The 27,342-nt window shown below is 53.6% G+C and overlaps 1 protein-coding gene across 3 annotated transcripts; it reads right to left on the reverse strand.

Moving 5' to 3' along the window:
* Positions 1-1,983: 1,983 nt before the first annotated feature.
* Positions 1,984-21,546, reverse strand: SUFU (SUFU negative regulator of hedgehog signaling). 3 transcript variants are annotated; one of them, XM_032952508.2, is made up of 11 exons: positions 21,423-21,546; positions 18,804-19,210; positions 11,974-12,108; positions 9,834-9,970; positions 7,308-7,450; positions 6,827-6,912; positions 6,114-6,448; positions 5,708-5,909; positions 5,040-5,178; positions 4,648-4,719; positions 1,984-2,968 (listed from the first exon to the last, which is right to left on the reverse strand). In XM_032952508.2, exons 2-11 carry the CDS (start codon positions 18,941-18,943, stop codon positions 2,873-2,875), a joined length of 1,485 nt encoding a protein of 494 aa, XP_032808399.2. In that variant the 5' UTR covers positions 18,944-19,210; positions 21,423-21,546; the 3' UTR covers positions 1,984-2,872. The 3 variants fall into 3 exon arrangements, with proteins under 3 accessions (XP_032808399.2, XP_075922370.1, XP_075922371.1); XM_076066255.1 differs by having other exon boundaries at positions 21,383-21,491; XM_076066256.1 differs by lacking the exon at positions 21,423-21,546 and adding an exon at positions 20,687-21,358.
* Positions 21,547-27,342: the final 5,796 nt, after the last annotated feature.

Raw genomic sequence — 27,342 nt, forward strand, 5'->3', positions numbered from 1 at the left:
ACACACACTGTTGTTATATACTACATACACACACACTGTTGTTATATACTACACACACACTGTTGTTATATACTACATACACACACACTGTTGTTATATACTACATATACACACTGTTGTTATATACTACACACACTGTTGTTATATACTACACACACTGTTGTTATATACTACATACACACACTGTTGTTATATACTACACACACACTGTTGTTATATATTACATACACACACTGTTGTTATATACTACACACACACACTGTTGTTATATACTACATACACACACTGTTGTTATATACTACATACACACACTGTTATATACTACATACACACTGTTGTTATATATTACATACACACACTGTTGTTATATACTACATACACACACACTGTTGTTATATACTACATACACACACACTGTTGTTATATACTACATACACACACACTGTTGTTATATACTACATACACACACACTGTTGTTATATACTACATACACACACACACACTGTTGTTATATACTACATACACACACTGTTGTTATATACTACATACACACACTGTTGTTATATACTACATACACACACTGTTGTTATATACTACACACACACTGTTGTTATATATTACATACACACACACTGTTGTTATATACTACACACACACACTGTTGTTATATACTACATACACACACTGTTGTTATATACTACATACACACAGTTATATACTACACACACACACTGTTGTTATATACTACATACACACTGTTGTTATATATTACATACACACACACTGTTGTTATATACTACATACACACACACTGTTGTTATATACTACATACACACACTGTTGTTATATACTACACACACACTGTTGTTATATACTACATACACACACACTTGTTATATACTACATACACACACTGTTGTTATATACTACATACACACTGTTGTTATATACTACATACACACACTGTTGTTATATACTACATACACACTGTTGTTATATACTACATACACACACACTGTTGTTATAGACTACACACACACAGTTGTTATATACTACATACACACACTGTTGTTATATACTACATACACACACACTGTTGTTATATACTACATACACACACACTGTTGTTATATACTACACACACACACTGTTGTTATATACTACATACACACACTGTTGTTATATACTACACACACACAGTTGTTATATACTACATACACATACACTGTTGTTATATACTACATACACACACACTGTTGTTATATACTACACACACACACTGTTGTTATATACTACATACACACACTGTTGTTATATACTACATACACACACTGTTATATACTACACACACACTGTTGTTATATACTACATACACACACACTGTTGTTATAGACTACACACACACAGTTGTTATATACTACATACACACACTGTTGTTATATACTACATACACACACACTGTTGTTATATACTACATACACACACACTGTTGTTATATACTACATACACACACACTGTTGTTATATACTACACACACACACTGTTGTTATATACTACATACACACACTGTTGTTATATACTACACACACACAGTTGTTATATACTACATACACATACACTGTTGTTATATACTACATACACACACACTGTTGTTATATACTACACACACACACTGTTGTTATATACTACATACACACACTGTTGTTATATACTACATACACACACTGTTATATACTACACACACACTGTTGTTATATACTACATACACACACACTGTTGTTATATACTACATACACACACTGTTGTTATATACTACATACACACACACTGTTGTTATATACTATATACTACACATACACACACTTGTTATATACAGGTGAGTTCAGGGAAGAGGTGAGGGGCGGGCCTGCGACGTCATCACAGAGTCTTTAACGACGTCATCACAGAGTGTTTATCGACGTCATCACAGAGTCTTTATCGACGTCATCACAGAGTCTTTAACGACGTCATCACAGAGTTTTTAACGTCGTCATCACAGAGTCTTTAACGTCCGCCTCATAGCTACGGCAGACGATGTGCTTTGGTCAAGAGTGACGGCCCTGAATAGAGCCACCATCACTACCACCATCATCATCATCACTACCATCATCCCTACCATCATCATCACTGCAATCATTATCATCAATACCATCATCATCAAAACCACTGCCATCACCACCATCATCATTATCTCTTTGGGGTCGCTAAAACGAGTACCGCCCCTGAAGGCCGTATCACTCAGTGCAGGGACTTAACGAGTTAATTAATAAAAAATAAACCAAACATACTTGGTCCTGTCACAGTAACGTGGAGGGTCCACTACTGGTTGGGTACTGGCGACAAGAGACACAGGAAGAGGAGAAACGAGACTCACATACAGTCTATAGGTACAGTCTATAATTACAGTCTATATTAATTACAGTCTATGTACAGCACCGCATGTTACTCACAAGGAAGGGGGCCCCGGGGAGTATGGGGGGGGGTCTTGGATGGTTGGGGAGGGGGGGCTGGTGTGGAGCCGGGGGGAGGGGGGCATGGATGTGGGGGGCACTGAAGATTGTGGAGGACCCTAGAGAGTGGGGGGCCTTGGAGAGTGTTTGGGGTGGGGGGTGCTTGGATATTTGGGGACCCTGAGGTGTGGAGACTCTGAGAGAGTGGGGGGGGGGGGCCTGGAGAGTGGAGGGCTCTGGAGTGTGGGAGGTCGTGGAGAGTGGGGGGCCCTGCAGTGGGGGGCCCTGCAGTGGGGGGCCCTGCAGTGGGGGGCCCTGCAGTGGGGGGCCCTGCAGTGAGGGGTCGTGGCTAGTGGGGGGGGCTCTGGAGTGGGGGGCCGTGGCTAGTGGGGGGTGCTGATGCTGTCGATGTCGGCGTCCGGCAGCACGAGGAGGCGGAGCCTCCGATCAGGCCACGAGAACTCACGCGGCAGCTTCAGCTGCCACATCGAAATACAACAACATCAACAACATCATCAACAACATCAACATCATCAACAACATCAACAACATCAACAACAACATCAACATCATTAACATCAACAACATCATCAACAACATCAACAACATCAACAACATCATCAACATCATCATCATCGACATCATCAACAACATCAACAACATCAACAACATCATCAACATCAACAACATCATCAACAACATCAAGAACATCATCAACAACATCAACATCATCAACATCATAATTAGCAACAACATCAACAACATCATCAACAACATCAACATCATCAACAACATCAACAACATCAACATCATTAACATCAACAACATCAACAACATCATCAACATCATCATCAACATCATCAACAACATCAACATAACAACATCAACAACATCATCAACAACATAATCAACAACATCAAGAACATCATCAACAACATCAACAACATCATCAACAACATAATTAACAACATCATCAACAACATAATTAACAACATCATCAACAACATCATCAACATCAACAACATCATCATCATCAACATCATCATCAACATCATCATTAACATCAACAACATCATCAACAAACAACATCATCAACAACAACATCATCAACATCATCAACATCATCAACAACATCAACATCATTAACATCAACATCATCATCAACAACATCATCAACATCATCAACAACATCAACAACATCATCAACAACATCAACAACATCAACATCATCAACAACATCATCAACATCATCAACATCATCATCAACAACATCAACAACATCATCATCATCAACATCATCAACATCATCAACAACATCAACAACATCATCAACAACATCAACAACATCAACAACATCATCAACAACATCAACATCATTAACATCAACAACATCATCAACAACATCATCAACATGAACAACATCATCAACATCATCAACAACATCATCAACATCAAGAACATCATCAACAACATCATCATCAACAACATCAACAACATAATCAACAACATCAACAACATAATCAACAACATCAACATCATCAACAACATCAACAACATAATCAACAACATAATCATCAACAACAACATCAACATCATCAACATCATCATCAACATCATCAACAACATCATCATCAACATCATCAACAACATCAACAACATTATGAGACCTCCTTTGCCAGTAACAAGATATAGAAATAGGTTTTACCCTTTTAACTGGCACAAAAACTGACACCTTTATTCAAGGCATCATGTTTGCAATAACCACAACACAAGCAGTCAAAATGCAAACAAAAGAGACAACTCTGATAATAATATGTCTCTTTTGTTTGCATTTTGACTGCTTGTGTTGTGGTTATTGCAAACATGATGCCTTGAATAAATGTGTCAGTTTTTGTGCCAGTTAAAAGGGTAAAACCTATTTCAACATCAACATCATCAACAACAACATCAACAACATCATCAACATCAACAACATCATCAACAACATCATCAACAACATCAACATCATCAATAACATCAACAACATTATCAACATCAACAACATCATCAACATCATCAACATCAACAACATCAACAACAGCGGCAACATCAACGTCATTCACATCATCATAAACATCGACAATTACCAACATCATCACCACCACCATCATCACATCACCTTGTGGGGCTCGCTCACGAGGTCGCTCATGTCTCCCAGCATCCTCCGCGCAAACTCATCCGGGATGAGGATCTGGGGGAAGGGGCGGCGGGGACGGATGATTCAAAACTCTGCACGCGTGGCTTCACGATCCCCGTGCTGCCGCGTCCCTGGCCACGAGCTCCCGTCACTCGCGACCCCACGATAGTTGTCGGCGCGGTGCAGGTGTGTCGAGGATGATGCAGGCGTCGTCACATTGTGGTACAGGTGAGGCACAGGTGAGCGTGGATTAATAACAGGTAAGCTCACGGGCGTGGCAAAAGTGTACAGTCACGGCTGAGTGTGGCACAGGTGGGATTGTCGTGGCAAGTGAGACACAGGTGAGCGAGTCCCAGGTGAGCGTGCAAGGCGACCTGCAACCAGGGGCCGTGTGCGGCGTGGGGGCAGGAGGGGCGCACGAGGGCCCCGTGCACCGCGCTGGACACGAGCGTCAGCGCCACGAGGCCCGACACCGACTTGAACGTGAAGTGCCTCCCGTGCAGGATGCGGCCCCTGGGGGGGGGGGCGGGGGAAAAAGGGAGAGGGGTTAAACGATGGGGGAAAGAGAGGTGGGGAGGAGACCATTGTGGGGGGTGAGGAGGGACAAGGGGAGGAGCCAGGGGGAGGCGATGGGGGAGGGGCCAAAGGAAGAGGGGGGGGCAGAGGCACAGGTGAGGTGCCGAGGTGTGAAGTCGTGGCACAGGTGAGGTGCCGAGGTGTGAAGTCGTGGCACAGGTGAGGCGGAAATGGTCAGGAGTTGGTGAGGTAAAGCGGAGGGTTGCGTTACTGTTGTGAAGCGGTGGTGAGGTGGTGGTGAGGTGGTGGTGAGGCAGTGGTGAGGTGGTGGTGAAGTGGTGTTGAGGTGGTGGTGAAGTCGGTGGTGAGGTGGTGGTGAAGTGGTGGTGAGGTGGTGGTGAAGTGGTGGTGAGGTGGTGGTGAAGTGGTGGTGAGGTGGTGGTGAAGTCGTTGGTGAGTCGGTGGTGAAGTCGTTGGTGAGTCGGTGGTGAGGCGGTGGTGAGGCGGTGAGCGTTGCCACGGTTACCTCAGGGCAAGCGGCACCAGCAGTGCGGCCTCCATGTTGAGCTGGAGGCAGACGGCGCCCACCCTGCGGGCACGCACCAGCTCGTGGGGCACCAGGCCCGGGGATGCGGGGGGTCCGTGGGGTCCGTGGGGCCCGTGGGGCCCGGGGGGTCCGGGGGGCCCGGGGCACGCGAACCGCTCCTCCCCGCAGCCCCCCGCGCCCCCTGCACCGCGGCACAGCAGCAGGGCAGCAGCGTCAGCACGCCGCTGACGACTCGCAAGCAATGGGGGGCAGGGGGGGACATTCCACCCCCCTGGGTAAACGAGCACTAATGATGGTGAGGATGTGAGGTCGGTGAGGATGGTGATGGTGAGGATGGTGAGGATGGTGATGATGGTGAGGTTGCCACCAACCCTGGCTGACTCACCAACGCCGCACGTGTCTCCTCCGCCGCCCGGGAGGATGATGGAGTCGTCGTCCTCGTCCTCGTCGTGGTGGCGGTGGTGGCCATGGTGGTTGTAGTCGGGGTGGTGGTGGCCCTGGTGGTTGTAGTCGGGGTGGTGGTGGAGGTGAAGGTTGTGCCCCCCCCCGGCCACGCCCGCGCCACCCCCCTCCTCCTCCCATGCGCAGCGAGCGCTCACCCCGCTCAGGTTGGAGCCCTCCGCCTCCACGCCGCGCTCCACGCGCTCCGCCGAGCGCGGCTCCAACTCGAACACCGACTCCCCGCGCCGCATGTCCGTCACCAGCCAGGGGCCCCCCGCTCTGCACGGGGGAGGGACACGAGGGGGGGGGGGACACGGGGGGGGGGAGACACGGGGGGGGGAGACGGGGGGGGGGGTTCGTGCAGGGAAGAAGGGGGGAGGGGGCGTAGGGGATTACGGGGAGCAGATAAAGGGGTACGGAGGGTCACGGAGATTCAGAAGAGGTCGCGAGAGGTCAAGGTGACAGGGTTCATGGGCCATGACCTATCATGGGATGGGGACACTGGGGTCGTGGGGAGGGAGGGTGTCACGTGGGCATGGGTAGGAGGCACAGGGGAGACGCGGGAAAGGGGTCACTGGGTGGCATGCGGGCCCAGTTGAGCAGGCGGTGCCGCATTCCATATTCCTACGTCGGGGCCCCTGTTAGGGGGGCACGTACCCCGGCACAGACGACAGCAGCTCCAGGACCCCCAGGCCGTTCCACTGCTGTGCCGCCCGCATCTCCTCGGCGCAGACCCCCACCACCTGCGGGCCAAACGCCGCCCCGGCCGTCAGTCAGCCGCATACCCCGCACCGTGGGCCCCGTCGGGCCACCGGTCCCCGTGGTGTCTCCTCCTGTCCCAGTGTCTCCCCGCGTATCTCCCCGTCTCCCCATGTCTCGGAGTGTTCCCTTTGCGTCTGCCCATGTGCCCCGCCCCCCGGCCCCCATGCCTCTCTGCCTCCCCCTGCCTCCCCGTGTCTCCCCTTGCGTCTCAGTGTCTCCGTGAGGCCCCCGCATCCCTTCCACGTCTCCAAGTCGGTCCCCCTGCCACCGTGTCCCCACGTGCTCGATACCACCCCGGCCCAACAGTGTCTCCCCGTGTCTCCCTCACCCCCCCCCCCACTCCGTATATTACCAGACCCCCCCCTCCCCACGGGACCTGCAGGAAGGAGAGGGTCCCGAGGGGGCTGCGCAGGGGCTGCAGCTGCGGCTCAGGCGCCACCAGCATGTGCTGCAGGCGCGACTCGGAGCCGTCCAGCGGCACGTGCCACGACACGTGGTCCCCCGCGCACAGCGTGTTCTCTGGGGGGGTGGGGGGGTGAGGAAGGGGGGGGTGAGGAAGGGGGGCGCGCAGGAGTCGCGGTGGCCGCTATTGCTAAGCGTGCGCCTGCAATGCGGCGCTGCGGAGGCGGCAGCAGCAGCAGCGAGAGTTGGTGGATCGCGCACGGATGGGCTGTGAAGCTCCCTCCGGCCCGTGGGTGGGCGCCGAGGAGGAGGCGTTCCTCCGGCTGGCGCGGGGAAGGCAGTGCAGATCAAGTGTGGACTGATCCCCACCCGCTCCATCTATGGGGGATACAGCGTTTCCACCTCGCACGCCTGGGCTTTCTCTCGGTGCGCTGGTTTCACAGCCACGTGCAAACGCTCGTGATTAATTGAACGGAAACGCCTTCATATATAGAGGACCCTAGAGCGTGGACAACTTGGTGGTGCCAGCTCCTAGCCGCGTGGCTGCTGCTGCCCCCCCTCGCCTCCTCCTCCTCCTCCGAGTCTTCCTCCCGTCTCTACGAGAGCAGCGAGCGGCCGCTGCGTGGTGCCACGAGCCGAGAGACGACGGCGAGGGGGGCGGTGACCGCATTGTGGTGAGGACAGGCTCAGAGCGTCCAGCGGCCAGTGACAAACTCCACGTGTGATGATGAGTATAGTGGTGGTTGTGGATATTGTAGTGGTTGGTGTGCTTGTGGGAGTGGTTGTAGTGGTGATTGTGCTGGTTGTTATGGTTGTGGCGATTGCCGTGGTGGTTGTGGTGGTGGTGGCTGTGCTGGTCGTGGTTGTTGTGGTGGTTGTGATGGTGGTTGTGGTTCTGGTGGTTTTGGTGCTTGTGTTGGTTGTGGTTCTGGTGGTAGTAATGGTTGTGGTGGTGGTTGTGGTGGTTGTGCTGGTTGTGGTGGTTGTGGTGGTAGTGGTGGTGGTAGTGGTGGTTGTGGTGGTGGTAGTTGTGCTGGTTGTGGTGGTAGTGGTGGTTGTGCTGGTTGTGGTGGTTGTGGTGGTGGTAGTGCTGGTTGTGGTGGTGGTAGTTGTGCTGGTTGTGGTGGTAGTGGTGGTTGTGCTGGTTGTGGTGGTAGTGGTGGTTGTGGTGGTGGTAGTGCTGGTTGTGGTGGTGGTAGTGCTGGTTGTGGTGGTGGTTGTGCTGGTTGTGGTGGTGGTTGTAGTAGTGGTGGTGGTGGTTGTGCTGGTAGTGGTAGTTGTGCTGGTTGTGGTGGTTGTGGTGGTAGTTGTGCTGGTTGTGGTGTGGTTGTGGTGGTTGTGGTGGTGGTTGTGGTGGTTGTGGTGGTGGTTGTGCTGGTAGTGGTAGTTGTGCTGGTGGTGGTGGTTGTGGTGGTAGTTGTGCTGGTTGTGGTGGTGGTTGTGGTGGTTGTGGTGGTGGTTGTGCTGGTAGTGGTAGTTGTGCTGGTGGTGGTAGTGGTGGTTGTGGTGGTGGTTGTGCTGGTTGTGGTGGTGGTTGTTGTAGTAGTGGTGGTGGTGGTTGTGCTGGTAGTGGTAGTTGTGCTGGTTGTGGTGGTGGTAGTGGTAGTGGTGGTAGTGGTGGTTGTGCTGGTTGTGGTGGTTGTGGTGGTTGTGGTGGTAGTGGTGGTGGTAGTGGTGGTTGTGGTGGTGGTAGTTGTGCTGGTTGTGGTGGTAGTGGTGGTTGTGCTGGTTGTGGTGGTAGTGGTGGTTGTGGTGGTGGTAGTGCTGGTTGTGGTGGTGGTAGTTGTGCTGGTTGTGGTGGTAGTGGTGGTTGTGGTGGTAGTGGTGGTTGTGGTGGTGGTAGTGCTGGTTGTGGTGGTGGTAGTGCTGGTTGTGGTGGTGGTTGTGCTGGTTGTGGTGGTGGTTGTAGTAGTGGTGGTGGTGGTTGTGCTGGTAGTGGTAGTTGTGCTGGTTGTGGTGGTTGTGGTGGTAGTTGTGCTGGTTGTGGTGGTGGTTGTGGTGGTTGTGGTGGTGGTTGTGGTGGTTGTGGTGGTGGTTGTGCTGGTAGTGGTAGTTGTGCTGGTGGTGGTGGTTGTGGTGGTAGTTGTGCTGGTTGTGGTGGTGGTTGTGGTGGTGGTTGTGCTGGTAGTGGTAGTTGTGCTGGTGGTGGTAGTGGTGGTTGTGGTGGTGGTTGTGCTGGTTGTGGTGGTGGTGGTGGTTGTAGTAGTGGTGGTTGTGCTGGTAGTGGTAGTTGTGCTGGTTGTGGTGGTGGTAGTGGTGGTGGTAGTGGTGGTTGTGCTGGTTGTGGTGGTAGGAGTGGTAGTAGTGGTGGTTGTGCTGGTAGTGGTAGTAGTGGTAGTGGTGGTTGTGGTGGTGGTAGTGGTGGTTGTGCTGGTTGTGGTGGTGGTAATGGTGGTTGTGCTGGTTGTGGTGGTAGGAGTGGTAGTAGTGGTGGTTGTGCTGGTAGTGGTAGTAGTGGTGGTGGTGGTTGTGCTGGTTGTGGTGGTGGTGGTTGTGCTACCAGACTGGAAGACGTATCTCGCCAGGCCCTGCAGAAGCTCTGCGGGCCACGTGGGCGGGGCGCTCTCCCCCACCTCCCTCCTGACGCGGAACGTCAGCTCGAAGCCGAAGCCGCTCAGCTCCTCGGGGGCCCCCCTCCTGAGGGGCGGGGCGACGACGAGGAGGGGGAGGAAAAATAATGAGGAGAGAAAAAGAGGGCGAGAGGAGGAGGAGGAGAGAGAGGAAAGGGAGTGTCGATGAGTCGAGAGGCGCTGGGAGAGGGGGATAAGAGTGAAGGTAGCAAAGAGGGGAGGGAAGAGAGTGTGAGGAGGGGGGGAAGAGGAGGGAGGAGGAGGGGAGGGGGGAGGAGGAGGGGAGGGAAGAGAGTGTGAGGAGGGGGAGGGGGGAGGGGAGGGGGGAGGAGGGGGGAGGGGAGGGGAGGGGGGAGGAGGGGAGGGGGGAGGATGGAACTCGCCACTAATGGACGTCACGCCGGTGAGGGGAGCGGCGACTTCGTGTGTGGCCGCGTGGTGGGTGGTGAGAGGGGGGGGCAGGGTGAGTGGGGGGGGCAGGGTGAGGGTGGTGGTGGGTGTCTCGTGTGCGCCGCGCACTCGTGTACAATGACAAAGATCCCCCGTGTAGCCTACACGTGCCGTTGGGGAAAGTGCTGTCTAAACAAAGCTGGTTTTGTTAAAGTCGGCACGGCGCACGTAGGAAGGGGGTGGGTGGCCAGCACCACGCCCGGCAGCCTTTGTCTCTCCAGTGGCGATTTTACACATTTACACCAGGTACTCATTTGAGGCTGAGTCAACCTAGGGGATGACGAGGCCCGGTTCAGATATTCGTCACTGATATTGGCCGTAAGCGGGAATCGAACTTGGGTCACCAATGGGTTCGTGGAATAGTGCGCTCATCACAGCGCCACCTTTCCTTACACACGTGTACACACACACGTGTACACACAAAGACAAAGATCCCCCGTATAGCCTTAACAGACTGTTGGGGCAAGTGCTGCTAGCGAGCACCTATGAAGGCCGGCACGGCACACGAGGGGGTGGGTGGCCAACACCACGCCCGACCGCCTTTATCTCCCCAGTGGCAATGTTTACACATCGCACCAGGTACAAATTTGAGGCTGAGTCGACCTAGGGGAGACCCAGTGCCGGTTTAGATAATTGTCACTGGTGTTGGCCGTGAGCGGGAATCGAATTCGGGTCGCCAGTTTTGTAGCGCAGCGTAGCGCTAACCGCTACACTACCGCTCCCCACACACGTGGACACACACACACTCTTGTGTGAACACACACACACGTCTACACACACTCTTGTGTGAACACACACACACACGTCGACACACACACACTCTTGTGTGAACACACACACACACGTCGACACACACACGTCGACACACACACACGTCGACACACACACACATACTCTTGTGTGAACACACACACACGTTGACACACACACACACTCTTGTGTGAACACACACACACGTCGACACACACACACATACTCTTGTGTGAACACACACACACGTCGACACACACACATACTCTTGTGTGAACACACACACACGTCGACACACACACACACACTCTTGTGTGAACACACACACACACGTCGACACACACACACTCTTGTGTGAACACACACACACACGTCGACACACACACGTCGACACACACACACGTCGACACACACACACATACTCTTGTGTGAACACACACACACGTTGACACACACACACACACTCTTGTGTGAACACACACACACTCTTGTGTGAACACACACACACGTCGACACACACACACATACTCTTGTGTGAACACACACACACGTCGACACACACACATACTCTTGTGTGAACACACACACACGTCGACACACACACACACACTCTTGTGTGAACACACACACACACGTCGACACACACACACTCTTGTGTGAACACACACACACACGTCGACGCACACACACATACTCTTGTGTGAACACACACGCGTCGACACACGCACACACATACTCTTGTGCACACACACACACGTCGACACACACACACACACATACTCTTGTGCACACACACACACGTCGACACACACACACTCTTGTGTGCACACACACACGTCGACACACACACACGCGCGCGTGTACACTCACTCGTGTGCACGCCCGTCCCCGTACAGGTCGGACAGCCCCATGGTGACGTAGTGCCAGTGCTCGGGGACCCCCCTGGCGCGGTCCCCCGCGCTGCGGTACATGCTGACGTAGTCCAGGGGGTCCGGACCCCCGAGCCTGCACGCGCAACGCATCAACACCACCACCACCAACATCAACACCACCACCAACATCACCACCGTCATCAGCAGCACCAGTGGCATCAGCAGCACCAGTGGCATCAGCAGCAGCAGCAATGTCTCCATCAGAATAAGCAATAGAATCATCATCAGCACCAGTGGGAGCATCATCATCTACAAGAGAAGTATCCGTAGCATGCAGCAATAGTATCATCAGCGGCAGCATCATAATCATCAGCGGCAGCACCATCACGATCACCATCATAATCATTACCACCACCATCACCACCAATACCACCACCATCATAATCATTACCACCATCACCACCAATACCACCATCATAATCATTATCATCACCACCAATACCACCACCATCATAATCATTACTACCACCATCACCACCAATACCACCACCATCATAATCATTACCACCACCATCACCACCAACACCACCACCATCATAATCATTACCACCACCATCATAATCATTACCACCACTATCACCACCAATACCACCACCATCATAATCATTACCACCACCATCATTATCACCACCATAACCACCATCATTCTATTAATTAATACCATAACTATCATCACCACCATCATCGTGATTGTCAGACAAAGGTCACCCGTGTAGCATTAACAGACTTTTGGGGCAATTGCTGTTAGCGAGTAGCACCTATGAAGGCCGGCACGGCACACGCCCGGCCGCCTTTGTCTCCTATTAATGTTTACACACGGAACCAAGTACTAATTTTAATGCTGAGTCGACGTAGGGAAGGTGCAGGACCGGTTCAGGTAATCGGCATTGGTGTTGGTGGCCGTGAGTGGAAAAACGAACTCGGGACGCCGTGTTCGGTAGCGCAGCGCGCTAAGCACCACTGCACTACCGCTCCCCCACACCATCACGATCACCACCACCAGCACCGCCGTCATCAGTAACATCACCAGCACCAGCACCACCATCATCGTCGTCACGTCAGAGACGCTCAATCCACGGACCCCCGCCCTCTCCTCCCACGGCCACGCGCCACCTGGGCCGTTCACCTGCACGAATTTGTGTCTCCCTGCGCCGGATCTCGGAGGCTAAGCAACGTTGCGCCTGGTGCGTACGTGGATGGGAGTTGTGCCTGGGTAGTACGAGGCGTCCTGTAGGCGTGGGGCTTCGAGGTGGCCAGCAGATGACAACACGACAGCATAGAGAATTATTGAATACGTCTGTGCGGAGCTTTGAGCATCAAAGCCACTTCTCCTCGAGTTGTCGGGTCCCCTCTCCTCAGGTGCTGCTCGCTAACAGTTTGTTCAGGCGATACAGGGAGGGGTCTCTGTGGTTCCGAGTGTGAGCGGAGTTTGTGAGATTGCCCCCCTGTCCTGCGAAGGTCTCCTCCGCATTCTCCGGCTCCCTCCTCCCGTAGCTACAAAAAAAACTCCAATGCTGAAAAACGATTGGGGGGTCTTTGTGTTTGTATGTGCGACTAGAGAGAGTCTGGGGGGGAGTGAGCGCGTGAGTGTGGTGGACGGGACAGTAGGCAGGAGAGAGGAGAGTGGTGGGGAGAGGATTAAGAGGCGAGGGTTGACGGGCAGTCGTGAGTTTATGAGAAAGCAGAGGGGAGCGTGGAGGGGAGAGTGGCTGGGACAGTGCGTGAGACTCCGAGAGAGAGCGGTGAGGGTGAGAGGGGAAGGAGAGACTCAACAAGGTACGGGGGTCGAGAGAGAGAGTGGAGGGCCGAGTGAGCGAGTGTTCGGTGTGAGGCAGAGGAAGAGTCGAGAAGAGTGATGGGGAAAGGGTGCATGGGGGAGTACACAGAGGTAAGTGGGCGAGCGTACGGGACTGCACGAGAGAGTGAAGAGAGAGAGAGTGAAGAAGGTGAGAGTGGGAGAGAGTGAAGAAGGTGAGAGTGGGAGAGAGTGAAGAAGGTGAGAGTGGGAGAGAGTGAAGAAGGTGAGAGTGGGAGAGAGTGAAGAAGGTGAGAGTGGGAGAGAGTGAAGAAGGTGAGAGTGGGAGAGAGTGAAGAAGGTGAGAGTGGCAGAGAGTGAAGAAGGTGAGAGTGGGAGAGAGTGAAGAAGGTGAGAGTGGGAGAGAGTGAAGAAGGTGAGGGTGGGAGAGAGTGAAGAAGGTGAGAGTGGGACAGAGTGAAGAAGGTGAGAGTGGGAGAGAGTGAAGAAGGTGAGAGTGGGAGAGAGTGAAGAAGGTGAGAGTGGGAGAGAGTGAAGAAGGTGAGAGTGGAGAGAGTGAAGAAGGTGAGAGTGGGAGAGAGTGAAGAAGGTGAGCGTGGGAGAGAGTGAAGAAGGTGAGAGTGGGAGAGAGTGAAGAAGGTGAGAGTGGAGAGCGTGAAGAAGGTGAGAGTGGGAGAAAGTGAAGAAGGTGAGAGTGGGAGGGGGTGTAGGCAGCAGGAGGAGGGAGGAGAAGGGGAGAGTGGAGTGAGGGGGTGGTGGAGAGTGCCGCTAATGCCGACGTCAGCGCGACCACCCAGGCCGCTCTTGCTCCGCCCGCGTTTGTTCGTGTGGGGAGCGGTGGCGCACTGCTTGGCGCACCACGCCACGACCCAAGGCACCCGAGTTCCATTCCCGGCCAAGGCTACAATGGGTTGCGATTGATAAATGAACCCGTACCTGGGCCTAGGTTGACTTTTTAAAGAGTACCTGGGAGCGGAGTGTAAATGTCAGCAGTGGGGAGACAAAGAGGGCCAGGCCTCATGCGTCATGCTGCTCTTAATAGGAGCTCGCTAAAAGCACTTGCCCCAACAGTCTGTGTCGGCTACACGAGAGATCTTTGTCTTTGTGTGAGAATGTTTGCGTGCTCGTGTGTGAGAGTGTGAGTGCGTGGGTGTTGTGAATAGCTCGTGTGTGTACGTGTGAGTGTGTGTACGTGTACGTGTGTGTACGTGTGAGTGTATGTACGTGTGAGTGTATGTACGTGTGAGTGTGTGTACGTGTGAGTGTGAGGACGTGTGAGTACGTGTGAGTGTGTGTACGTGTGAGCGTGTACGTGTAAGTGTGAGTACGTGTGAGTGTGTGTACGTGTGAGTGTGAGTACGTGTGAGTGTGTGTACGTGTCTGTACGTGTGTGTGTACGTGTGAGTGTCTGTACGTGTGAGTGTGTGTACGTGTGAGTACGTGTGAGTGTGTGTACGTGTGTGTGTGTGTACGTGTGTGTGTACGTGTAAGTGTGAGTACGTGTAAGTGTGTGAATGTGTAAGTGTGAGTATGTGTGTGTACGTGTAAGTGTGAGTACGTGTGTGTACGTGTGAGTGTGTGTACGTGTGAGTGTGTGTACGTGTGAGTACGTGTACGTGTGAGTGTGAGTACGTGTGAGTACGTGTACGTGTGAGTACGTGTGTGTGTACGTGTGAGTATGTGTACTTGTGTGTACATGTGAGTGTGTGTACGTGTGAGTGAGTGTGAGTGAGTGTGTGTACGTGTGAGTACGTGTGAGTGTGTGTACGTGTGAGTGTGTGTACGTGTGAGTGTGAGTGAGTGTGTGTACGTGTGAGTACGTGTGAGTGTATGTACGTGTAAGTGTGAGTACGTGTGAGTGTGTGTACGTGTGAGTGTGTGTACGTGTGAGTACGTGTGAGTGTGTGTACGTGTGAGTGTGTGTGAGTGTGTGTACGTGTGAGTGTGTGTACGTGTGTGTACGTGTGAGTGTGAGTACGTGTGAGTGTGTGTACGTGTGAGTGTGAGTACGTGTGAGTGTGAGTACGTGTGAGTGTGTGTGAGCGTGTGTACGTGTGAGTGTGTGTACGTGTGAGTACGTGTACGTGTGAGTACGTGTGTGTGTACGTGTGAGTACGTGTACGTGTGAGTGTGAGTACGTGTGAGTGTGTGTGAGTGTGTGTACGTGTGAGTACGTGTACGTGTGAGTACGTGTGTGTGTACGTGTGAGTACGTGTGTGTGTACGTGTGAGTGTGTGTACGTGTGTGTACATGTGAGTGTGTGTACGTGTGAGTGAGTGTGTGTACGTGTGAGTACGTGTCAGTGTGTGTACGTGTGAGTGAGTGTGTGTACGTGTGAGTGTGTGTGTGAGTGTGTGTACGTGTGAGTGTGTGTGAGTGTATGTGAGTGTGTGTGAGTGTGTACGTGTGAGTACGTGTACGTGTGAGTACGTGTGAGTGTGTGTACGTGTGAGTGTGTGTGAGTGTGTGTACGTGTGAGTGTGTGTGAGTGTATGTGAGTGTGTGTGAGTGTGTGTAGGTGTAAGTGTGAGCTGCGTGAACCAGGCCACCCGCGTTCAATTCCCGCTCGCCACTAATCAACGTTGGCGAATATCCGAACCGGTCCTGTGACTTCCCCAGAGTGTAAACATCGCCACTGGGGAGACAAAGGCGGCCGTAGCGTGGTCCTGGCCACACCCTTCCCTCGTACGCATTGCCAGCCTTAATAGGCGCTCGCTAACAGCGCTCACAGCTTACACGTCAAACCAGGGACCTTTGAGTGAATGTCAGTCCACACCACCTGTACCGTCTCACGCCTCTCACCTCACCACATTCCTCACCTCCCCTCGCCCCTCCCCGCGCCCCTCACCGCGCCCCGCCCCTCCCCTCCCCGTGCCCCGCCCCTCACCGTGCCCCTCCCCGTGCCCCTCCCCGCGCCCCTCCCCGCGCCCCTCACCATCAGCGGAGAATGAAATGTGAACCAAGTCCTGAGCCTCTCCTTGGTCGCCTTAATGGAGTACCTCGTGCAGTGTGCGAACACTACAACTGGGGATACAAAGGCGGCCGGGGGTGGTGCTGGCTATACAACCAGTCCACCATGCGCTGTGCCGATCTTAATAGGTGCTCGTTAACAACACTTGCCCCCAATAGTAGGCGTAACCACACAGGGATCTTGGTATTTGTTACAGGCGTGCCCCTGTCACGGAGCGCCGTGGAGGCAGAAGCGAGCGTTGGTGGACCACGCGCAGATGTCGCGAAACTCCCGTCCGATGGGTGGACGCCGAGCAAGGTGGACGTCGTCGAGGAAGACAGCGAACGTGGACTAATCTCCATCTGTTTCATCTGTGCGTGAGAGCCTGCTGCCCGCTCGCAGTGTTTCTCCGGGCGCTCTGGTTTCCTCCCACTTGTAAACACTCATCATCGATGGCCCGAAACACCTCACTATACAGAGGGCCGCAGAGCTTGACCAACTCGTCGCTGCATGGCTGCTGCTGATACTGTTGATGCTGCTGCTGATGCCTTCCCTCCACCTGGCGCCTCCGAGTCGCCCTGCCTCTCTCAACGAGAGCGAGTGGTCAATCGTGTGGTGGCGGCGCGTTTTGATTGGAGGTTACTGTTATTGTTAAGGCGTGTGTGTGTGTGAAGATGTGTGTGTGTGAAAGTGTGAAGATGTGTGTGTGTGCACCAGTTCGAGGTCTCACTCCAAATCGGTCGAGCGGCATTGTATTTTCATCAGCTGCTACCTGGACTATCGCTCCACACAAATCTTCGAGTCGTCTCGGCTAAAGTTATGCCCTTCCATCTCTATGCTAGCGAAACATGGACCCCTCTAATAGAACATCTGCGCCGGTTTTAAACATTCAGGTTGTACTGCCTACGATCCATCCTGGGTTTAACCAGGCTTGCTTGTGTGAGCTCACAGATCGTTTAAAGATCTTGACACAGTCCCATCGGTGAGCTCCTCCGGCAGGCAAGGTTGCGTTGAGTCATGGAATCCGCATGCCCAGTCACCGCATGCCCAGTCACCGCATGCCCAGCCACCGCATGCCCAGCCACCGCATGCCCAGTCACCGGATGCCCAATCACCGCATGCCCAGTCACCGCATGCCCAGCCACCGCATGCCCAGTCACCGCATGCCCAGTCACCGCATGCCCAGCCACCGGATGCCCAGCCACCGCATGCCCAGTCACCGCATGCCCAGCCACCGCATGCCCAGCCACCGCATGCCCAGTCACGGCATGCCCAGCCACCGCATGCCCAGCCACCGCATGCCCAGTCACCGCATGCCCAGCCACCGCATGCCCAGTCACCGCATGCCCAGCCACCGCATGCCCAGCCACCGCATGCCCAGTCACCGCATGCCCAGTCACCGCATGCCCCAGCAGCTTCCGTTTGGCTGGATCGAGGGGTGTCACGGGCTATAGAAGAGATGGAGTGACGTGGTACAGGAGGATGTGGAGCTGAGTGGACTTGCTGATGACTGGTACAAGCGGTGTCAGGATCGGCCTCTGTGGCGGAGGCTCGTGAAAGGACGCTGCTGCTGGGCAGAGGGCAGAGGAGCGACGCTCACGGCAACGAGCGGAGCGCCGGGAAGATGAAACGCTGCGAGTAGGTAAAGTAGGAGCACAGTTGGTGCTCCCTACTTTAACCCATGTCACCCGAGTCTGGTTTCTGACCTCCTGTCGGCGAGCCTTGAACACTTCACATGGCCTCAAAGTGTATCTAACCTGGCACAAGTGCTGTTGTGACGTCACCGCCAGCTGTATATGCGTGAGGCTGGCATAACTTAGCACTCAATCGCGCCACAGACTCATCCACCTCGTCATTGTGTTTACCATCATCCCCTAGGTGATCATCATTCACCCAGGAGACGCATCACACTCACCACCCTCACCCGGGTTACTCCCCATCCTAATTTCTCTCACCACACTCACTCAGGTAACTCACCACACTTAGCCAGGTAACTTACCAATCTCACCCAGGTCATTCCCCACCCTTACCACCCTCGCCACCCTCATCCCCGTTCACTCACCAGTACTTGATGATGGCAGTCACCTGCAGGGGATTCGGTTGGTCGGGGTAGGCCCGCCGGCACTCCTGGTAGATCGCTCTGAGCCCCAGCGGGGCCGAGGGGGTCGCCGGGGTAGCAGGGGTCGGTGGGGCCCCCTCCATGGCCTCGGGCCCCGCTCTCCCCGGGCGAGTAGGGGGCCCAGGGCCCCGCGCGAACCCCAGTGGCGCCGGACCCCCCGGTACCCCCAGCCTGGCTTCACGGGGCAACGCCGGGGAGTTAGGGGGAGCACGGAACCCCCCCACTCCTCCCGAACCCCAACTTAGAACTCTCCCCTGACAGGGATCGTCACGTCACGTCCCTTCCGCGGGGGTCCGCGGAGCCCCTGATGATGATGATGTGTCGGGAACTCAAAGCGAATGGGTCCGGAGCTGCAGGAGAGAAGAGGGGGGATGAGGATGATGATGATGGGGAGTGAAGAGCGGCGACTTGGAGTAGGAGCAGGGGGACGGGAGGCGTGGACAGGAGCGGTCCAGCTGCGAGTGACGTCAGCGCTCAGTACGAACACATTGGAGTCAATTCTGCACAGCCTCCATCACAGCCAACATCACCCACATCACAGCCAGCATCACCCACATTACAGCCAGCATCATCCCCATCACAGCCAGCATCATCCCCATCACAGCCAGCATCATCCCCATCACAGCCAGCATCATCCCACATCACAGCCAGCATCATCCCCATCACAGCCAACATCACCCACATCACAGCCAACATCACCCACATCACAACCAGCATCACCCACATCACAGCCAACATCATCCCCATCACAGCCAGCATCATCCCCATCACAGCCAGCATCACCCATATCACAACCAGCATCAACCACATCACAGCCAGCATCACCCACATCACAGCCAGCATCACCCACATCACAGCCAGCATCACCCACATCACAGCCAGCATCACCCACATCACAGCCAACATCACCCACATCACAGCCAGCATCACCCACATCACAACCAGCATCACCCACATCACAACCAGCATCACCCACATCACAGCCAGCATCTCCCACATCACAGCCAGCATCACCCACATCACAGCCAGCATCACCCACATCACAGCCAGCATCACCCACATTACAGCCAGCATCATCCCCATCACAGCCAGCATCACCCACATCACAGCCAGCATCACCCACATCACAGCCAACATCACCCACATCACAGCCAGCATCACCCACATCACAGCCAGGATCACCCACATCACAGCCAACATCACCCACATCACAGCCAACATCTCCCACATCACAGCCAGCATCACCCACATCACAGCCAGCATCACCCACATCACAGCCAGCATCACCCACATCACAGCCCGCATCACCCACATCATAGCCAACATCACCCACATCACAGCCAGCATCATCCCCATCACAGCCAGCATCACCCACATCACAGCCAGCATCACCCACATCACAGCCAGCATCACCCACATCACAGCCAACATCACCCACATCACAGCCAACATCACCCACATCACAGCCAACATCACCCACATCACAGCCAGGATCACCCACATCACAGCCAACATCACCCACATCACAGCCAACATCATCCCCATCACAGCCAGCATCATCCCCATCACAGCCAGCATCACCCACATCACAGCCAACATCACCCACATCACAGCCAACATCACCCACATCACAGCCAGCATCACCCACATCACAGCCAACATCACCCACATGACAGCCAGCATCATCCCCATCACAGCCAGCATCACCCACATCACAGCCAGCATCACCCACATCACAGCCAGCATCATCCCCATCACAGTCAGCATCACCCACATCACAGCCAGCATCACCCACATCACAGCCAGCATCACCATTGTAACATCACCTTTGTAAGTGTTCGCAACACTGCGTGTGAGTGCGAGTGTGTTCCTGCGTCCTGTGTGTGGCTGTGTGAGTGTGCCTGGTGTGTGTCTGGTGTGACTGTGTGTCTGGTGTGAGTGTGTGTGTCTGTGTGAGTGTGTCTGTGTGAGTGTGTGTGCCTGTGTATGTGAGTGTGTGTGTTTGTGTGAATGTGTGTCTGTGTGAGTGTGTGTGTGTGTCTGTGTGAGTGTGTGTGTGAGTGTGTGTGCCTGGTGTGAGTGTGTGTGCCTGTGTGTGTGAGTGTGTTTGTGTGTGTCTGTATGTGTGTGTGTCTGTGTGAGTGTGTGTCTGTGTGAGAGTGTGTGTGTGAGTGTGTGTGTCTGTGTGAGTGTGTGTGTGTCTGGTGTGTGTCTGTGTGAGTGTGCCTGGTGTGAGTGTGTGTGCCTGTGTGTGTGAGTGTGTGTGTCTGTGTGAGTGTGTGTGTGTCTGTGTGCCTGGTGTGAGTGTGTGCCTGGTGTGAGTGTGTGCCTGGTGTGAGTGTGTGAGCCTGTGTGCGTCAGTGCGAGTATGTGAGTGGCTATGTGTGCGTGTGTGCCTGTATGAATGTCTGTGGCTGTGCGTGAACGACTGTGTGTACCGGTGTGTGTACCTGTGTGTGTAGATGCGTGCGAGTGTGCGTGTGTACCGGTGTGTGTGTGTGTACCGGTGTGTGTGTGTGTACCTGTGTGTGTGTAGCTGCGTGCGAGTGTGCGTGCACGCACCGCGGAACGTGCGTGGCGGTAGTGTAGCGCGGCTCCACGCAGAATCGCGAGCACAGGGAAGAGGAGTGGTGGAGGGAGATGAGGAGGAGAGGGGATACACGGGGGGGGGGGGGGATGCGGGCGCTGTGTGTGGCCGGGCTAGAGAGAGAGGCTGGCAGGGAGGGGGCACTGGGTGGATCTCGGTGTGTGTTGTCGTGAGGAGTGGTGGCGCAATGGTTAGCGCGCTGCGCGCCCCGAGTTCGATTGCCGCTCACGGCCAACATCAGTGACGACTATCTAAACCGGGCATGTGCCTCCCCTAGGTAGACTCAGCCTCAAATTGATACCTGGTGCGGAGTGTAAACATCGCCACGAGGGAGACAAAGGCGGTCGGGCGTGGTGCTGGCCACCCATCGCTTCGCATGCCGTGCCGGCAAAAAGGTGCTTGCTAACAGCACTTTACCCAAGAGTTTCTTGAAGACTATACGGGGGATCTTTGTCTGTGTACAGTGTGTATGTGTGTGGCCCCGGCCCGGACCACACAGCACGCCGCCGCCGCCACATCTGCGACCCTGATCCCTCCTCCCTCTCCCCAGACTCTCCCCTCCCTCGCTCCCGCTCGCTGCTCTCACTTCTCCGTGTCCCCCTCCCCTTCTAAGCAAGAGAGGGCGCCTCTCCCCACTCTCCCCGTCTCTCCTCTTCCATTTCTCCTCTCGGCTCCCATATCTCTCTACTCACCTCTCCCATTCATTCCTCACCTCCTGCCTCCCCAGTGCTCGCTCCTGATGCCATGTTCCCACTCTCTACTCACTTTCCTCTCCATTCTCCACTTTCCGCACTCTTCCCATTCTCCACTCTCTCCCCACGTTCGTCTCTCTCCGCCCCCTCTTGCTTCTCCCAGCTGCGCGCTCTCTCGCCCATCTCCCCATTGCGCTCACTCTCCTACCACACCATCCACTCTTCTCGACCCAACTCTTCTCCTTGATGCCGGTTCATTGTGAATTCCCACTCAGCCCCGACTCGTGCCGCCGTGTGAAGGAACGAAGCAGCCTCCTTGAAGGCACGCGAACACGATTTTTGACTTTGAGCGAGGTTATTCGACAATTGTATTGGTTTATTGTTTCCCTTTAACGTGACTTTACCGAAAGAACCAACAATATGAATCGTAGCGCAATTTACTCAGACTATACCTACTATAATCACCCAGGAATGTCTGTTCTTAACGCTCGTGACGTCACTCTGCATTGACCAGCCCCCCTAATTAATATTCATGAGCAGGTGACGTCATCCATATAGACCCCCCCACCCATCTTCATAATCATGAGCGAGTGACGTCACTCAATATGGAGTACTTCCCCCCCCTCACTAATAATCATGAGCAGGTGACGTAACTCCACAGCGAACAGCTTCCCTCATTAATAATCACGAGCAGGTGACGTCCTCTCAAATGGACACGCCCCCCATCATTAATAATAATTACCGGGTGACGTCACTCCACGTGGGGGGCGAGGCGCCTTCTCCCCCCTCCTCGGCGTCAACTCACAACCCTCACTACAAAGGCAGAACCCTCACATCACGTGATCTCCGTAACGCTGTTGAGACGTAGAAGTAAAAAGGACGTCGTGATGGACAAGGGATTATAACCTTAAAATTTAATAGGTCTGTGCCACCGCGCCCTTACAAATTGCACGCCAATTGATGCAATTAACATCACGTCGCGGTCTGCTTTTCGCTTGCAAGTTTCATATTTACTGCAATACACCCGTCCTTGGACGGGAAAAAGGCTAGTAAACTATGTTTAAACAATTCTAGATTTGAAGCTTTCGTGACTGCAAGGATCCATACTCTTTGGTTCTATTCGGTAAAGTCATGTAGGTAAAAAATAAAACAACAAACATCATTTGTGATTTTTGTTGTTTTATTTTTAACCTACGTGACTTTACCGAATAGAACCAAAAATCACAAATGATTTTTGTTGTTTTATTTTTTACCTACGTGACTTTACCGAATAGAACCAAAGAATATGTTTAAACAATTTTAATTTACCAGGTAAAGCTCAAGCTCTTTTTTAGAATCGACCTGGCCAAAAATAATAGCTCTACGAAGTGGCTCATCATGTGGAAATGTATAGCAGCCAAATACTCCAAAAGCATGTTCATTCTAAATGTGGAGGAACAACCAGACAGCCCGGAGAGAAATCCACGGGACCATGGGGAGAGAGACACGCAAACTCCAAATATACAGCAGCAGCAGGCGTGAGGATCGGGATCGAACTCACGGCCTCCTGTATACCAGGCGAGGTAGTTAACATTTCCTAGCCACCACATGGAGAGAAAAACGAAAACCGGTTTTGAAATTACTCATTGTTTTTTTCGGTAAAGTCACGTATGTAGAAATACAATAAAGTTATATTAAAACAAAAAACAATCACGACGTTTCAATCACAACGCAAGCGATCTTCATCAGGTGTCAAGAACAAATCACAGAGGTAAATACAACAAAAAGATGAGAGACGATAATTCAACAAACCTGAAAAAACATTATGTGAAGCACATCCAGTCAGGCCAACAACACAGTTAGACACTTCCTGGTGGACCACGAATTTCAGAAGAGTGTTAAATTTCGTGTTCAACCTTTGGATTGCACATACCAGCATAGATAGAATGAAAAATACGAGGTACACGGTCAGTAGAAATACATATACAAGTCCACCAAGAGGTAAGGAGGGAGGAAAGACGGACAGGGAGGCAGAGATAGATGGGGGGGGGGCCGGAGGGATGAACAGAAGCTTAAATAGGAAATAAGGTTGGAGGGGGGGAGGGGCCAGAGCGAGAGCGGCAGCTCAAACACGCACATCTTACACATACAAAACGGCAGCTCAAACACGCACATCTTACACATACAAAACGGCAGCTCAAAAAAGGACCACCTCTTGTAAATACAAAACGGCAGCTCAAAAAATGACCACCTCTTGTAAATACAAAACGGCAGCTCAAAAAAGGGCACATCTTACACATAATTACAACGGTAACTTCCCCGTAGAAGTGTGATAATTGCAGTCACGAAAGCTTTAATACGGTTTTGAAATGTCAAGAAACAAATATATGACACGTTCACCATCCAAACTGAGACTTGAAGGTGGTAGCCGCTGCATTACGCCGCAAGGCCGTGAGCTGCGTTCACACGCGCCAATCGGTGCATTCATTAACTGCGATTCCACGAGTGGCGATGTTTACACACCGCACCATGTACTAATTTGAGGCTGAGTCAACCTAGGCGAAGCCCAGGACCGGCTCATATTATCGTCACTGGTGTTGAACGTGAGCAGGGATCGAAACTCGGGACACCGGGGTCGTAGCACAGCGCGCTAGCCACTACATTACCGCTCCCCACACACACTCTCGCTCACTCTGACACAACTCCACACAGCAAGGCGGCACAGACGGGAATCGAACCCAGGCTCTTCTTGCCGTGAGGCGCAAGCATCGCCACTGCGTCACCGCCACCCTGCCAGCCGAACGTGCGCTCCGGCCGGGCTGGGGAGGCGGCCGAACGGGATGAGCCGTGAGCTGCGGTGCGGTGGCGGAAATCGGGGCGGATAAACCGTGAAGCTGTTACGGGGCGCCTTGAACTCAATCCACTGCTGGGCGTTGCGACGATCCTTCGACTTCTGCACGCTGGCGGCTTTCAGTGCTCCATCTCTTCCGTGGACGTCCTCTCGGACGCCGTCACATTCGCCGTCTGCCACACTCTGTCAATATTCTTGGCCGCTGGGGCTCTGCGTGGCTCCTGGCCACGTGTCCTCCCCGGGCAGCTGAGTGACAGCGCGCGGTGTCGTCTCAATCGCCCTGCTGGGTCACAGAGGCCGGGGATTTGAGGAAGGGGCCAAATCTCTTTCACTGCCGAGACGGACAATTGGAATCTAAGCGGCGACCTCGGGGTGACAGGTCTAGCGTGCTGACCATTAAACCGCCACGGATGTGTTGAATATGAAAATAAACCATTTTGATCCTGGTCCGACTTCAATCTTCTTCCTCAGTATCCACACGGGGAATGAAATCACGACGGACGCAGGATGATATAACTAGCGGGGCAATGCAATGCAGATCTCTCATCATCTTCATCAGCCACGGTTCATCTTGGCTGATGATATATTATAGATCCCATCAATAAAATACGATTTTCTGTCAATCAAATCATTCGTCAGACTATCATGAATTATTATTATTACGTCTGTTAACCTCGGTAAGACTCAGACTCAAGATTCCGTTTCAGGTGGGTCCTGGGACACGGACTAGAGAGAGAGATGAGACATGGGGAGACACGGGGGTAGGGAGAGGGGAGACACTGAGACACGAGGATAAGGAGAAGGGAGACACTGAGACACGGGAGTAGAGAGAGGGGAGACACGGGAGTAGAGAGAGGGGAGACACTGAGACACGGGAGTAGAGAGAGGGGAGACACGGGGGTAGAGAGAGGGGAGACACTGAGACACGGGGATAGGGAGAGGGGAGACACTGAGACACGGGAGTAGAGAGAGAGGAGACACGGGAGTAGAGAGAGGGGAGACACGGGAGTAGAGAGAGGGGAGACACTGAGACACGGGAGTAGAGAGGAGACACTGAGACACGGGAGTAGAGAGAGGGGAGACACTGAGACACGGGAGTAGAGAGAGGGGAGACACTGAGACACGGGGATAGGCAGAGGGGAGACACTGAGACACGGGAGTAGAGAGAGAGGAGACACGGGAGTAGAGAGTGGGGAAACACTGAGACACGGGGGTAGGGAGAGGGAAGACACGGGGGTAGAGAGAGGGGAGACACTGAGACACGGGAGTAGAGAGTGGGGAGACACAGGGGTAGAGAGAGGGGAGACACTGAGACACGGGAGTAGAGAGAGGGGAGACACTGAGACACGGGAGTAGAGAGAGGGGAGACACTGAGATACGGGAGTAGAGAGAGGGGAGACACGGGGGTAGAGAGAGGGGAGACACTGAGACACGGGAGTAGAGAGAGGGGAGACACTGAGACACGGGAGTAGAGAGAGGGGAGACACGGGAGTAGAAAGAGGGGAGACACGGGGGTAGAGAGAGGGGAGACACGGGGGTAGAGAGAGGGGAGACACGGGAGTAGAGAGAGGGGAGACACGGGGGTAGAGAGAGGGGAGACACGGGAGTAGAGGGGAGACACGGGAGTAGAGAGAGGGGAGACACGGGAGTAGAGAGAGGGGAGACACGGGGGTAGAGAGAGGGGAGACACGGGAGTAGAGAGAGGGGAGACACGGGGGTAGAGAGAGGGGAGACACGGGGGTAGAGAGAGGGGAGACACGGGAGTAGAGAGAGGGGAGACACGGGGGTAGAGAGAGGGGAGATACGGGAGTAGAGAGAGGGGAGACACGGGAGTAGAGAGAGGGGAGACACGGGAGTAGAGAGAGGGGAGACACGGGGGTAGAGAGAGGGGAGACACGGGGGTAGAGAGAGGGGAGACACGGGAGTAGAGAGAGGGGAGACACGGGGGTAGAGAGAGGGGAGATACGGGAGTAGAGAGAGGGGAGACACGGGAGTAGAGAGAGGGGAGACACGGGGCCACGGGGCGCGGCCGCCACCTCGTGGCGGAGACATGAAGCCAAAGTCTCTCTCACACACGTGATGGTGCCGGGTGGGTGAGTGGGTGAGGGAGCAGATCGAGTGAATCGGTCGGTGAGTTTGTGAGTGGGTGGGTTGGTGAGTGAATTGGTCGGTGAGTGAGTGGGTCGGTGAGTGAGTGGGTCGGTGAGCGAGTGGGTGACTGGGTTCTCCTCATTGGCTCTAGGCACTTCGCGTTACCCACTGCGCCACCTGCTGATGCTGCTGAGCGCAGTGGAATTTGAGGAGGCGGGGTTAGAGGGCGGGGCGTGTAGGTAGGGGGCGGAGCGTGTGGGTAGGGGGCGGAGCGTATGGGTA

Source organism: Petromyzon marinus, chromosome 11 (assembly GCF_048934315.1).
Source record: "Petromyzon marinus isolate PM22_M1 ecotype Great Lakes invasive population chromosome 11, UKy_Petmar_22M1.pri1.0, whole genome shotgun sequence".
Classification (NCBI taxonomy): Eukaryota; Metazoa; Chordata; class Hyperoartia; order Petromyzontiformes; family Petromyzontidae; genus Petromyzon; species Petromyzon marinus.